The sequence below is a fragment of the Nylanderia fulva genome, unplaced genomic scaffold (genome assembly GCF_048542155.1).
Source record: "Nylanderia fulva isolate GAGA-0341 unplaced genomic scaffold, ASM4854215v1 Scaffold384, whole genome shotgun sequence".
Lineage (NCBI taxonomy): Eukaryota > Metazoa > Arthropoda > Insecta > Hymenoptera > Formicidae > Nylanderia > Nylanderia fulva.
Genome location: NW_028190460.1, coordinates 31,157 through 44,902, shown reverse-complemented (window position 1 = coordinate 44,902; position 13,746 = coordinate 31,157). Strand labels below are relative to the sequence as shown.

The 13,746-nt window shown below is 38.0% G+C and overlaps 2 protein-coding genes across 2 annotated transcripts; both read right to left on the bottom strand.

Annotated features, from left to right (window-relative positions):
- Nucleotides 1-261: 261 nt before the first annotated feature.
- On the bottom strand, nucleotides 262-2,520 carry LOC114929509 (uncharacterized). The gene has a single exon (XM_085485668.1). The coding sequence runs from the start codon at nucleotides 2,518-2,520 to the stop codon at nucleotides 262-264; it is 2,259 nt and encodes a 752-aa protein (XP_085341794.1).
- Nucleotides 2,521-3,545: 1,025 nt separating this feature from the next.
- Nucleotides 3,546-5,382, bottom strand: LOC146722009 (uncharacterized). Its single transcript, XM_085485667.1, has 2 exons — nucleotides 3,614-5,382; nucleotides 3,546-3,561 (listed from the first exon to the last, which is right to left on the bottom strand). Exons 1-2 carry the CDS (start codon nucleotides 5,380-5,382, stop codon nucleotides 3,546-3,548), a joined length of 1,785 nt encoding a protein of 594 aa, XP_085341793.1.
- Nucleotides 5,383-13,746: the final 8,364 nt, after the last annotated feature.

Genomic DNA, 13,746 nt, shown 5'->3' with positions numbered 1-13,746 from the left:
GCAGGCGCGCCGGCGCGGCGAGGTTCACGTGATGATCGCGTGTAAAGTGAATCGATCAGCTGAGCCGCGGAAACACGTGGTGATCACGTGTTGCGAATCGATCAGCTGAAACGGCGAAAGTATGTGGCAGATGTGAACGGCGAGTGACCGATGCAGTGAGCGGTGAAAACGAGACAAGTGTTATAGTGAGGTGGTGAGTGAAATGAGTGAAGCGTGACAGTTGATATGGTGCATGACGTGATGATCGTGTAGTGAGTGATGCTATGCGTCAACGTGCGGTGTAGGAACGTCGTTCACGCCCGGAAGAAACACGAGCTTGACGAGTGGGCGCACGAGCTCGGACGTGGCCGTTCGGATCGTCACTACGCGTGTAACTCCATCGTCCCCGGGATGCAAACGCGATATGCGAGCGAGGGGCCATCGGTTCGGGGGGGTGATCTCGGAGCGAACGAGGCAGAGATCGCCGACGTGGGGTGCAGGTGCATCCTTGAGCCACTTGGTGCGTGGGGCGAGTCCGTGCATGTATTCGGATGACCATCGCTGCCAGAAGTGATCCCTCATCCGCTGCAGATGACGCCAACGTGACAAGGTGGACACCGTCTGCTCTGTCAATGACGGTTCTGACAAGGCGAGGAGCGGTGTCCCGATGAGGAAGTGACCGGGGGTCAGCGCCGAAACGTCCTCTGGATCATCTGAGAGTGCCTGCAACGGACGTGAGTTAAGACAGGCTTCAATTTGTGCAAGGAGTGTGCTCAACTCCTCGAACGTGAGGGTGGTCGCGCCGATCACCCGACGGAGGTGGAACTTGGTCGACTTTACGGCGGCCTCCCATAAACCACCAAAATGCGGGGCCGCTGGCGGGTTGAAGTGCCAGCGGATTCCTTGAGCGGTGGCGGCAAGGATGACACTTTGACCTTCGGCTGTCGCTGCGTTGAAGAGACCTCGCAGCGTCCGATCTGCTCCGATGAAAGTCGTGCCACAGTCGCTGTAGATCTCAGCACACAGGCCCCTGCGGGAGACGAAGCGGCGCAGAGCGGCGATGAAGGCCTCCGAGGTGTAGTCTGAGACGACTTCTAAGTGAACGGCCTTTGACCAGAAGCAGACGAAGACTGCGATGTACCCCTTGTGCGCACGGTGTCCACGCCCCTTGCTGGTCCGGAGGAGGATTGGTCCCGCGTAGTCCAAGCCGGTGCTGAGGAACGGTCGAGTTGGCGTTACTCGCTCCCGAGGAAGGTTACCCATCGGAGGCTGTGGTGTGGCGGCGCGCCATCGAGTGCAGGTTATGCATCGGTGTAGCTGCTGTTTGACGGTAGTCCTTCCTCGAGGCACCCAGAAGCGCAGGCGGAGCAGGCCGAGAGTCAGTTGCACACCTCCGTGCAGCGTCCGTCGGTGGCAGGAATCGATCACCAGCCGAGTCAACCATGATGCCGCCGGGATGATCATTGGATGTTTCTCGTCGAGTGGTAGCTGAGCATGTTTGAGACGTCCTCCGACGCGCAGCACGCCTTGATCATCGAGGACCGGACTCAACATCGCTAGGTGGCTTCGTGGTGGGCTAGTGCGTCCAGCAGAAGCCGCAGCTACGTCCGTAGGAAAGTGGAGCGCCTGCACCACTCGCAGCCATCGAAATAAGGCGACGTCCAGCTCGTCCGGATGCAATAGACGGCCAGGTATGGCGTCACGTCTCGCCTTATTGAGCCATCGCCGACACCATGCCGTAACCCGCAGCAGCCTGTGCAGCGTTGGAAATCGGAGGAGGAGGTCAGGTTCTGCCGAGACCGGTGCCTTGATTACCAGACCGGTGGCTCGCTGCTCCGGGAGGTCATCCTCTGGGACGTCGATGTTTGAACCCGGCCATGCAGTCTCGTCTCCTGAGAGCCAGGTAGGTCCTGTCCACCACAACTCATGATTGATTAATTCAGCAGGAGTAACACCGCGCGATGCGCAATCTGCAGGATTCTCTCGTCCAGCGACGTGTCTCCATTGAGCGTCTGGAAGCAGGGTCTGGATCTGAGATACTCGGTTGGCGACGAAGGTTTTCCAACGAGTGCTGTGTCCGCGGATCCAATGAAGTGTGACCCTTGAATCTGACCACAGATGCACCGGCGTCGTTGTCAAACCGAGAGTAGCGCGCACGTGGAGCATGAGCGTGGTAAGTAGAGCTGCTGCACAGAGTTCCAAGCGAGGTAACGACACCTGCTTGACAGGCGCGACCTTCGATTTTGCCATCAATAGGTTGATTGACGTTTTTTCTGTTGCAGCGTTGCGGATGTACACCACGGCGGCGTATCCTCGCTCTGAAGCGTCGGCAAACCCATGGAGCTGCAGTTGCGAATGGTCGTCCCCGGTGTTGAGCCAGCGAGTTACACGAATGTTATCCAATAGAGGAAGCTGATCCAACAACTGCCTCCAGCGGTGTGCGTCCTGATCAGGCAGCGGAGAGTCCCAATCCAGCCGTTGAAGCCACGTCGTCTGGATCAGGATTTTGGCTCTGATGACGACAGGCGCGAGCCAACCCATCGGATCAAAGAGCCGAGCCGTTTCGGCTAGAACTCGTCGCTTTGTGAGATCAGTGACTGGACGTGGACGAATTGAGAAGGAGAACCAATCGCCTTGAGGATGCCATCGGAGGCCCAGGGTAGCGTGACTCTCTTCTTCCCATGAGTGCGGCCCACGTTGCAGCTGATGTTCTGGTGGAATTCCTGTGAGCACCTGAGGATCGTTGGCGGCCCACTTTCTCAAAGGAAATCCGCCCGCCGTGCAAAGACTCCGTAGTTCCTGCTGAAGGTCGATAGCATCTTCCAAGCTATCGGCGCCGGTGACCACGTCGTCGACGTAGCAGTCGTGTCGCAGTGCCTTGACTCCGCGTGGATATCGTGCCTCTTCGTCTGCTACGAGTTGATGAAGAGTCCTGATGGCGAGGAAGGGTGCACACGCTAGCCCATAGGTCACGGTCCTCAGCTCGTACTCGTGGACGTCGTCAGCGCTGTTGTGGCGCCACAGGATAGTTTGCAGGCGACAGTCCTCCGGATGCACGAGGATTTGTCGGTACATTTTCTCGATGTCCGTGACGAGCACGAACCGATGCCAACGCCAACGAAGTAGGACGTCAGCGAGTGCTGGCAAGAGATTGGCTCCAGTGAGGAGGTGTGCGTTCAGCGACTCTCCGGACCGTGTGCGCTGGGAGCCGTTGAACACGACCCTGAGCTTCGTGGTCGTGCTTGACTCCTTGAGGACCCCGTGATGCGGTAAGTAACACCTGGGGCTGCCAGTTGTTGTAATTGTGCTAACCTTCTCCATATGTTGTAGGTTCCCGTATTCCTCCATGAAGTCTAGATAGAGGTCACCGAAACGACGATCTCGTGCTCCTTTCCGCTCCATGGCATCCAGTAGGCGTTCAGCAGGCCGACGAGTCTCGCTGAGCGATGTCGGCGGCGGTGAAGTAAATGGCAGCCTCACCATGTATCGTCCACTGGACGTGCGTGTGACCGTGCGCACGTAGATGTCCTCGCATCTGGCTTCATCGGCGGTAAGCGGTGTCCCAATCACTGGCTCGTGTTCCTGCTCCCAGAAGCGTCGAACCATGTCAGCGAGGTCGTGGTCTGCGGTGCACTGGAGCGTGCTGCGATGTCCTTCGGTTGCTGCTGCATCGTAGCCCCCGGACAGGATCCATCCTAAGCTCGTCTGTTGGGCGATCGGCATCCGTGATCCGCCCTTGCGAAGACCTTCCTCGAGGATCAATGCGTAAACTTCTGCTCCAAGAAGTAACTCCGCAGGATCGTCGTCCAGGAAGCGCGGGTCGGCCAGTCGAAGTCCTTGGATGTGAGGCCAGCTACGATCTTCGCGTTGAGAGGTGCCTTGCTGCAATGAGATGCGAGGCAGCACAAAAGCAACCACGCGGAGCTCGACATTGGTCACGTCAGATGTGATGTCTAGCGTGACCTTGCCACGCGCTGATCCAGAGCGAGTCCCTCCGATGCCAAAGATGGACAGATCTGTTGAAGCTCGAGGCAGCCGAAGACGCTGAGCCAGTGCCTCAGAGATGATGGACACCTCGGAGCACTGGTCTATCAAGACTCGAACCTCGTGTGGTGATCCGTAGCGATCAGCGATCTTGACGCGAGCGGTTGCGAGGAGGACGGCCTTGTGTGTTTCAGTTTGCCGTGCCGTGGCCAGTGTGGTGGCAAGTGAAGTGGCCTCAGCAGATGGTGTTGATGTGGCTGCCCCGTGCAGCATGGTGTGGTGTCGCGCGTTGCACGTGAGGCAGTTCCTTTTTGACTGACACCGTGCTAGGAAATGATTGCCTAGGCAGTTGAAGCACAGTCGGTTGGCCTCCACGAACGTTTTCCGCTCAACCGCGGTCTTGGCCTTGAAGCCCTTGCACGTCATCAGTGTATGGTTTTCACGGCACAGTACACACTGAGGTGAATCTGTGCCTTGGTGCTTCGTGACGTGCGCTTTGACGAATCGTGATGTCTCTCCAGATCCCTTTGTGACACTCCTCGGTCGTGCGGCGTTGAGTGTCAAGATCCGTCGACTAATGAAGTCGAGAAGTGCCTCGTTCCGTGGTGGTTCGGTGGGGTCTGAAGTGGTTGACTCCCATTCGAGACGAGTGCGTGCGTCGAACAATTCGACGACCATGTGGTTGAACAGATCCATCCCGTGCGAGTTGATAGGACGTCCGATGCTCTCCTGTGCGTTGACTGCGGCGGTGACAGCGTTGTGAATGCGGCTCAGCTCCTCGGCGGTATCTCCCTTCATCTTTGGCACGGCGGTAAACGTGGCAAAGTTGGAGCGGATCAACTCTCTTTTGTTATTGTAGTGCTTGTCCAAGATTGCCCAAGCGCGATCGTAGTTGTCACTCGTGACAGGTAGTGACTTTATCAACTTTTCAGCCGGACCTGTCAGACACGAGCGGAGGTGATGAAGGCGCTCAATGTTCGAGATTGAATTGTTGCTCACGACTGACAGGAAGAGATCGCGAAAGGATGGCCAGTCAGCGTAGGCGCCAGAGAACGGCGGCAACTTGATGCGCGGCAGCGAAGACTTTGATGCGACGTCGACGGATGGAGACACGTTCGGCTTCCGAAAATGTTCGGTATAACTATCTAAAGTACTGCGTTGTGCAACGTACAGATTTTCCGTATCGCCATGTAACTCCGACTTGTAGTAATCGCTCTCGCAAAATTTTTCTTTCAGAGCCGCTCGAATGAGATCATGCTGTGTCTCGAATTTCGTCCACAGCTGATCTAAGATTCTGGTGCGTGTGGATACGGCACTGGCGGTGATGTTGGTGGTGCCCAGCTTCTTCAAATATTCCACGGAACGTGAAATGCGGACCTGGATCTCACGTTGACAGTCGATCAACGTGTTCACATCCATGGTGAACTAAGAGCGCCCACGAACTACACGAAGTCACGTTCACAAACTTGCGGGTGCCGGCGAGAAGTATCCGGCTCGAAGGACCAGAAATATGTTCGCGAACGCGCTGCGTGAACAAAGGATCGCGCTGCACAAAGGCTGAGTCACTTTTTTGTAAAACAAAGACTTTAATAATATCACACACGTATTGACAAAATACTATAACAACTTATTACAAAACCTTAATTATCTTTACAGTGAAATCGGAATCAAAAATCAAAGTGCGGAATAGCGGCGGTCGTCAACGAATTTTGCGGTTTATCTGATAAGCGGTTTGCGATATGTTTTCACGACGGAAAAGCGATAAAGCTGGCAAGCGGGGTGAGAGCTCCTCATTTATAATTTCCGGAGCGGAGCCCACCTTCGTGTGACGCGCCAATAATTTTGCGTCTTTTTAAAGTTGCGCGAGGTGACCTGAGCGTATTACGCGTAATTGGCCGCTGTCAAATTTGACAGAACAACGGCTGTTAGAAAGCATGCGCGAGCTGGCAATCACGATGATTATTGGCGAAACGAGGCGCCCGTGAGAAGCCGCGCATGCTCAAGAAAATATAATTATTCGGCGGAACGGTTGCGACACCGTTAATTGTTTATATTTCGAGCGTGTTTTTATACGACAGGATAATTTGTGTCGCGATATGTTTTCCAGAAAAAAACATATAAAAAACGATATGCCTGTTGACTTGCGATCGGAAGCGAATATTCTAGAATATTCCATTTAAAAATATAATATTTTATTACACAAGTAGTTTTCTATTATGCGTTTCAAACAATGCTAAAAATGTAGCATGTAGACACCCTATATATACATATTTGTAAACAAAATCGTGTGCGCGCAATGACATATATTTGCGCGGGATGGTTCACTTGTCACGCGGTACGTACTATACGTGCTTACACGCAGTGCGCGACTCGACCGTTATAACGTGTGATAACGTGTCGAATATTGTGATAGATAGATATACTGTGATATTTTAAAAGTGATATTTTTATATTTATTAAATATATAGTGTATAATGGGTGCAAACAAAAATAAACGTTTGCCCCTATCTGGTCGCAGATTGAGTAGAAAGGGAGCATGTTTTAAAAGGTTAGTATTATGTCATATCATAAAATTGATTCAATATCAGAATTACTGTTACATACAGCACAAATACACAAAATATTACATACCTATTTATTATGCACATAAATGTATATAACGATTAGATAGACAAAAAGAAAAAGAAATATATATATATATATATATATATATAACATTATAAACAGTACAAATAAACATTAATTATATACATCTATTTGTTATATACATACATGGATATAATGAATAAATTAACAGATACAGAAAGCTGAAGAAAAAAAAGAGAAAGATAGTGAGTATGAGTTCTCTAGCCTCTTTACATTATAAATATATATCATAAAGCAATATATATATGTATATATACATACACACATACATGTATACATACATAATAATATATTGCTTGTCGACGTTTATAAAAAGGCTCACTCGTTCGCTCTCTTTCTATTTATTTCTTTTTTCTTCTATTTCTTTTTTTTTGTATATCTAATCGTTATATACATTTATGTGCATAATAAATAGGTATGTAATATTTTGTGTATTTGTGCTGTATGTGACAGTATTATGTATGCTGTATGTATTATATATATATATATATATATATATATATATATATATATATTTATATATATATTATAATAGTGCGCATGATATTTGAGACGTTTCTGATAATTAAAAAATTTATATTGTACAAATGAATTTGTTTCAAAGCTATTACGTAACAGAAAAATTTAAAAAAAAATGTTTTCATGAAAAAATGAATGTCATAATTTTTTTTTAAATAAAAGCATCATATTCAATCTAAATCAATTTGTTACAATATTCTGCATCAAAAATTATAAAGATAAAATTGTGAAAAAGTGAAAAGTTTACGAGATATTTGAGTTTTAGAGAAAATATGTAGCTGCTGGTTTACAATTTATATCTTTATTTATATCTGTGTTTTCTTTACACCAATTGATTTAAAATTGGAATAAAATAATCAGAAAATGATTTCATGAGATATTTCATAGTTTATGTACATTATGAAAGTATAATATATCTCATAAGCTATTCGCTTTTTTTGGCCATCCTACATTACAACTTATGCAGAATATTGAGAATCGATTTATATAAAAAAATATGATTTTATTAAAAAAAATTCAAGGTAACACTAATTTTTTTTATAAAAATTTTTTTTCCTCATTTTTTATTGCTTGTAATAGATTGCACAAAACAGATCAATTTTTACAATATATATTTTTTTCTAAACTGTTGCAAACATTTCAAAAATCGTACGTATTGTTATGCTGAACATCGTATTAATATATATATATATATATTGATACATATATATTGATATATATAGTTGGTGTAAAGAAAACACATATTTACCTTTAAAAAAAATATGAAAATTGCAATAAGCAGTTAGATAATTTTTCTTTAAGACAACTATGTGTTTTCTTTACACCAATTGATTCGTCTCATTATTCTGTGCATAAAAGTATTAAGGTATGATAATCGAAAAATGAATATTTCCCAAGATATTTTCTATTTTATGTCAAAATACTGCAAATTTGCAGCCTTATAACTCGAAAAATACTTAATGAAAAAATATTTTATTGTAGTGTTTTGGAAAGATCTTAAAGTCAGCTATAAAAGTATGCAAGAAAAAATATAGTGTTCCATTTAAGAAATTGAAGTTGACCGTCACGTAACCTTCAAATGGCTATTCAAGGTCAAATCAATGACACCATCTCATGTCCCCCTTGAAACCATACAACTTTTATCTGAAACATTTTTGTCTTAAACTTTTGAATTTTGAGCAATTTTAGTGCAAAGATTAAAATGGCTTACCCTGTATATAAATATATATATACATATATATATATATATATATATATATAAATATATATATATATATATTTGTATGTATGTATGTATGTAGGTGTAATTTTATAAGAACATTCAAATAGACGTTTAAAATGCAATTTTTATTTTTATTTTTAATTTTTATTTTAATTTTTTTTTATTAAAATGCAATTCTCAATTTTTTTTATCTGAAAGATAATGCAATCCTTTGTTTATTTTTTCATGTATAATTGATAATTATTATTATAGTTTTTATAGTAGTTAGTGCCAGAGGCGGTCTATTCGTGTGCTGGTTTAAAAAATAATTCCAGAGGCGATCTATTCGTGTGCTGGTTGTTTTAAAACTGTAATTCCAGAGGCGATCTATTCGTGTGCTGGTTGTTTTAAAACTGTAATTCCAGAGGCGATCTATTCGTGTGCTGGTTGTTTTAAAACTGTAATTCCAGAGGCGATCTATTCGTGTGCTGGTTGTTTTAAAAAATAATTCCAGAGGCGATCTATTCGTGTGCTGGTTGTTTTAAAAAATAATTCCAGAGGCGATCTATTCGTGTGCTGGTTGTTTTAAAAAATAATTCCACAGGCGATCTATTCGTTTGCTGATAACTGTACAAAATATTTTACCCCAGATGCAGTTTGCATGTGCGCAAAATTCTCAGAAGCGATATTGCAATGTTGAAACTTTATAACTTATCATGTGATAGTGACTTTCACGTAATCTTTATGACTGTGCAAGGTCAACACTAATGGTACTATTTTATAGTTCCTTTGAAACCGTATAACTTTTGTTGTTTTATTATAAAATGCATTGAAACAAAGAGATATTAGGGGTAGTAAAAATGGGACACCTTGTATAAATACACACACACATACATATGTGTATATGTATGTGTAACAACCTGTGTATATATAATTTTTATATAATTATAAATTATATAAAATGGGACACCCTGTATATGTATGTGTGTGTCGATTGACAACTTTTTTATTGCGACATCTGTCGAGTTTTGTCGATAATTATATTTAAAAAATCTTCATTATCGACCCTATCGGAGTTCGCCCGTGCATTTAGGATCCCCTAAATAAATTTAAAAATTATATTAAATTTAATAGGATCTTCTCGTCCCATAATTTCTTTTAAGAATTTTAACTTAAAATTTAAATTTTAAATCTACAAATTGAAACAGCTTTAATTTCATCAATTCCTTCATTCCAGTTTTCATTTAAAAAACAAATGATTATGCTACCTTTGCACAGTCAATATACTGCGGCTATTTAAAAATCACTGAACAGAAAAATAATTTTAAATTATTATCAAAAAACCATGTTTTTGTTAAACAAGTGAATTAAAATTTTAATTTAATAAAATAAATTTGCTTAATTCTTATATACGTATATATTTTAAATTTAAAAATTTCTATATAATTAATATAAATATACTTATACTTATACTATCATTATTTATTAAAATACTTAATTTATTTAAAATATTTTTTAATTTAATTAAATCAAATTTTCAAATTATTTTTATATTTAAATTTGAATAATCCATTCCATAATAAATTATTAAATTTTTATAAAAAATTTTTAAAATAAAAAATATTTTTCTATTTAAACTATTTATATTCATAAAATATTTTAATTATAATTTATAGTTAATCCCATAAATTTTTTACATAAATTTACTAATTAAATTTTATTATTAATTTAATTAATTTTAAATTATTTATATATAAATTAAATTTATATAAAAAAAAACTAGATATCATAAAAGTGGATTAAAATATCTTTTCCAAATGAATATTTAAAATAATTTTTATACATTAACTTTAATATTTCATTTAACTCATTTTATTCCGAGAAATTTAAATTATTCAATAAACAACAAAATTTAATAATCCCTGATACAAAAGGTACAATTAATAAAATTTACTTTTATTTAATTAATTTATTTATTTTAAATTTTTATTTACATTACATATATCTATAATTTATTTAATTTTTTTTTAATACTTCAACAATTCAAAAACTAACTCTATTTAATGTTTTATTATAATTTTATTTAATTAAAATAATCACGCACACAAATCATATTAAATTTTTCATAAATATTTAAATTTAATTTTTTTTTAAATTTTAATAAATCATATTAAATCATTAATCTCTTCAATGTAAATGAAATATTTTTAAATAAACTAAAATTTTTTTTATTCTAAATACATTTTCCAATATATTTACTTTGTTACGACTTTTCTTACAAATTATAATTAATAAGAATGACGGGAAATTTGTACATAAGTTAAATATAATTTAACTTATAAATTCTTATAAATTTACATTTAAATCCTTTTTAAATAATAAATTTAAATATTATTTACAAAAAAAATATTTTTCAATATAACTCATCTAAATCTTAATAATTCTACATTCTGATTTAAATATAATTTATAATATAAATTTATAATTAAAATCTCTTAATTTAATTTTCAACAACAATATATAAAATATTTATATTAAATTAATCCATTTGTGGATTATCAAATTAATCAACAAGTTCCTCTAATATAATAAATTACTGCCAAATTTTTTATTTTTAATGCTTTACATTTAATATTTAATTAATTTTATTTTTATTTAAATAATAGGGTATCTAATCCTAATTTTTTTTTAAACTTAATTAAAAATAAATTTTTTTTATTAACTAAAATTATTACATTTCAATATAAATAAAATTAAAAAAAAAATATTTTAAATCTCCTTTTCATATTCTTTAAATTATTAAAATTATTTATTCTTATCATCAGTTTAACCGCAATTGCTGGCACCTAAATTTATTAATAATATAAATAAAATTATCTATTATAATTTTTATTAAAATAATTATTTTAAATATTAATAAATCATTAAAAATTATTTAAATTTTTAAATACTTTTTTATAAAAATTTATTTATATATAAATTTTATAATTAATTTATAGAAAAAAAATTATTTCCCTACCCCTTATTCACTAATTTATCATATTTATCTAATTCTTTATGTACATACACCATTGCATTGCTCACGCGGACGCACCGTAGAGAGACAAGGACCGATAATCACGTGTTATCTTTGTTCCTCTACGTGCCGGTATACGCGAAATAGCCTGAAAATGCTTTCTGGCCTTCCGTAGCAGAAGACAATAGCATAGCAAGGTTAATAAGCACCCACTTTATGTAAATTTTATATATGCTTATGCACATATGTGCATATTATATATATAATATATGTTGAATTTTAGGTGAAAAAATAGGTTTCAGGCGCAGCACGTGATAGGCAATGATTTTGCAGTCTGTTTTTATCTTGAAAATGTTTATTACAATATTGCATTCAAGTATGTTTGATAACAAAAATTGTAACTCAACTTTGAACACTAAGCGGAAATACTAAACAACTCTATAACCAATTAATAACGTAACTTAGACTTTGTTACAACTGCGAGTTATATCTTTCGACATTTTACCCGGGACAGAGATTCCGGCCGAATAAGTCATCACATACACGTATTATACTCTATCATCCAGTCAGCGCTCTATACTCCCAGACAGCACAATAACGTTTTAAAAACGTACTAAATATATATATATTGGACGTTTCGTACATATTTAAAACATCCAGATTACAGCCTCAGACATTTTTAAGACATTTTAAATATGTCCAGTGTTACTGATTTGGACAATTAAAAAATGTCCATTTTATATACCAAACGGACTAAAATTGGACCTGTTTCGAACATTATTTAAATTTTTTATAGTAGGTTTAACAGCACATATATTCAAAAGACGTTCAGAGGACATCCAAAGGACATTCAAACATCCTCTGGATGTCCTCTGAACATCTTTTGGATATATTGTGCTCTAGGTAGGTGTAGGTAAAATATTGTTTATTTTTAACGCAAATTGGAGTTAACTTGTTAGCAACTTATTAATATAGTATAAAATATATATACAAATATTGTAATTGCTAACAAATTAAATTCCTAATGTAGCATTAAAATTAAACTTTAAGAAAAAGAACAAATTTAATATTCTTTTAAATATATATTAAATTTTATTATTTATTATATATTTTTATCATGTCTCATATAATTTTAATATTGTTTTAACATTTTTAAATTATAAATAAAATAATATTTATTGCGGAAAAAAGAAAACGAATTTTGTTTCTTTCAAAAAGTAATGTACATGACAAACATTTTGTACTGGAAAGAGAGGAATCTTGTTTTTTTATAAGGTCTACAATAGGTAATTTGTACTCTAAGCTTTAAGAAACTGACTAATCACAGTCAAGTATTCCATTCATACTTGACTGTAATCAATTTCTTAAAGTTTAGGGCATAAATTACCTATTGTAGATGAAGATAAAAACAGATTTATTGATTGATTTTCCAACAATATATATATATATATCACATATATATATATATATATATATATATATATCACTAAAAATAATATGTATGTTTTATAATTGTCTGATGATAAATAACAGTAGCATAAATGCCGCCACAAAACCATATGTTCGAAACGTCGTGAAATTAAATAAACGATTTTACCTGTTAGTTTGATCTATTACAATATTTCTAAAATTCAAACAATAGCATAATTGAGAGTGAATTAGTATACAATATGTTATACATGAGTACTTATTAGAGTTGACAATTTATTGCTTATTTATGCTTTTTTATCGAAACTTTATGTAAATAAATTTCAAGTAATAAATCAATTGCAGCTACACACACAAATAACTAAGTATGTTGATTTTTATTATTAATTTTTAAATTTATTTCCTAAATTATTTTGCGTTTATACATATATATAGTGTGTGTAGTAAAAATATTTTCAATATATTAAAAAATTTTAAACGCCGAAATATATTTTTTTATAATTTTTCTATATTTCAATCCCTACAGTAAAATCTCTGTGATACCAGGAAGTTTGCCGAAAATCGCGATCCCATTGTTTTGTTGCCGCTTTATTCCGATCGTGATTGGTCGTGGCGACGCGATCGATCTCGCGACGCAAGTTGACGTGAAGTGCGCGACGATGAGCGATGCAATGTTCGTTTGACAGCTTGCAATTTTGAATTAAAAATAATTAACTATAACTATAATTATTATATAATCTTAACTACAAATAAGATATTTGTAAGTCTGAACTAGTTCAGATTAACGCGCCAGTTCCGCCGGTACAGCAGGGGGAACGCGGACGATAGAAGGGGAATCAACCAGAGATCAAGGGACAACGTGGTAATAGAGAAATTACAACCGAGAGCATAATAGATAAAAGCGGTCCACGGGATTCGACTGGAAGAACTGATAATTCTGAGATCGGGTACATGTTGTTGATTCAGGTAACAA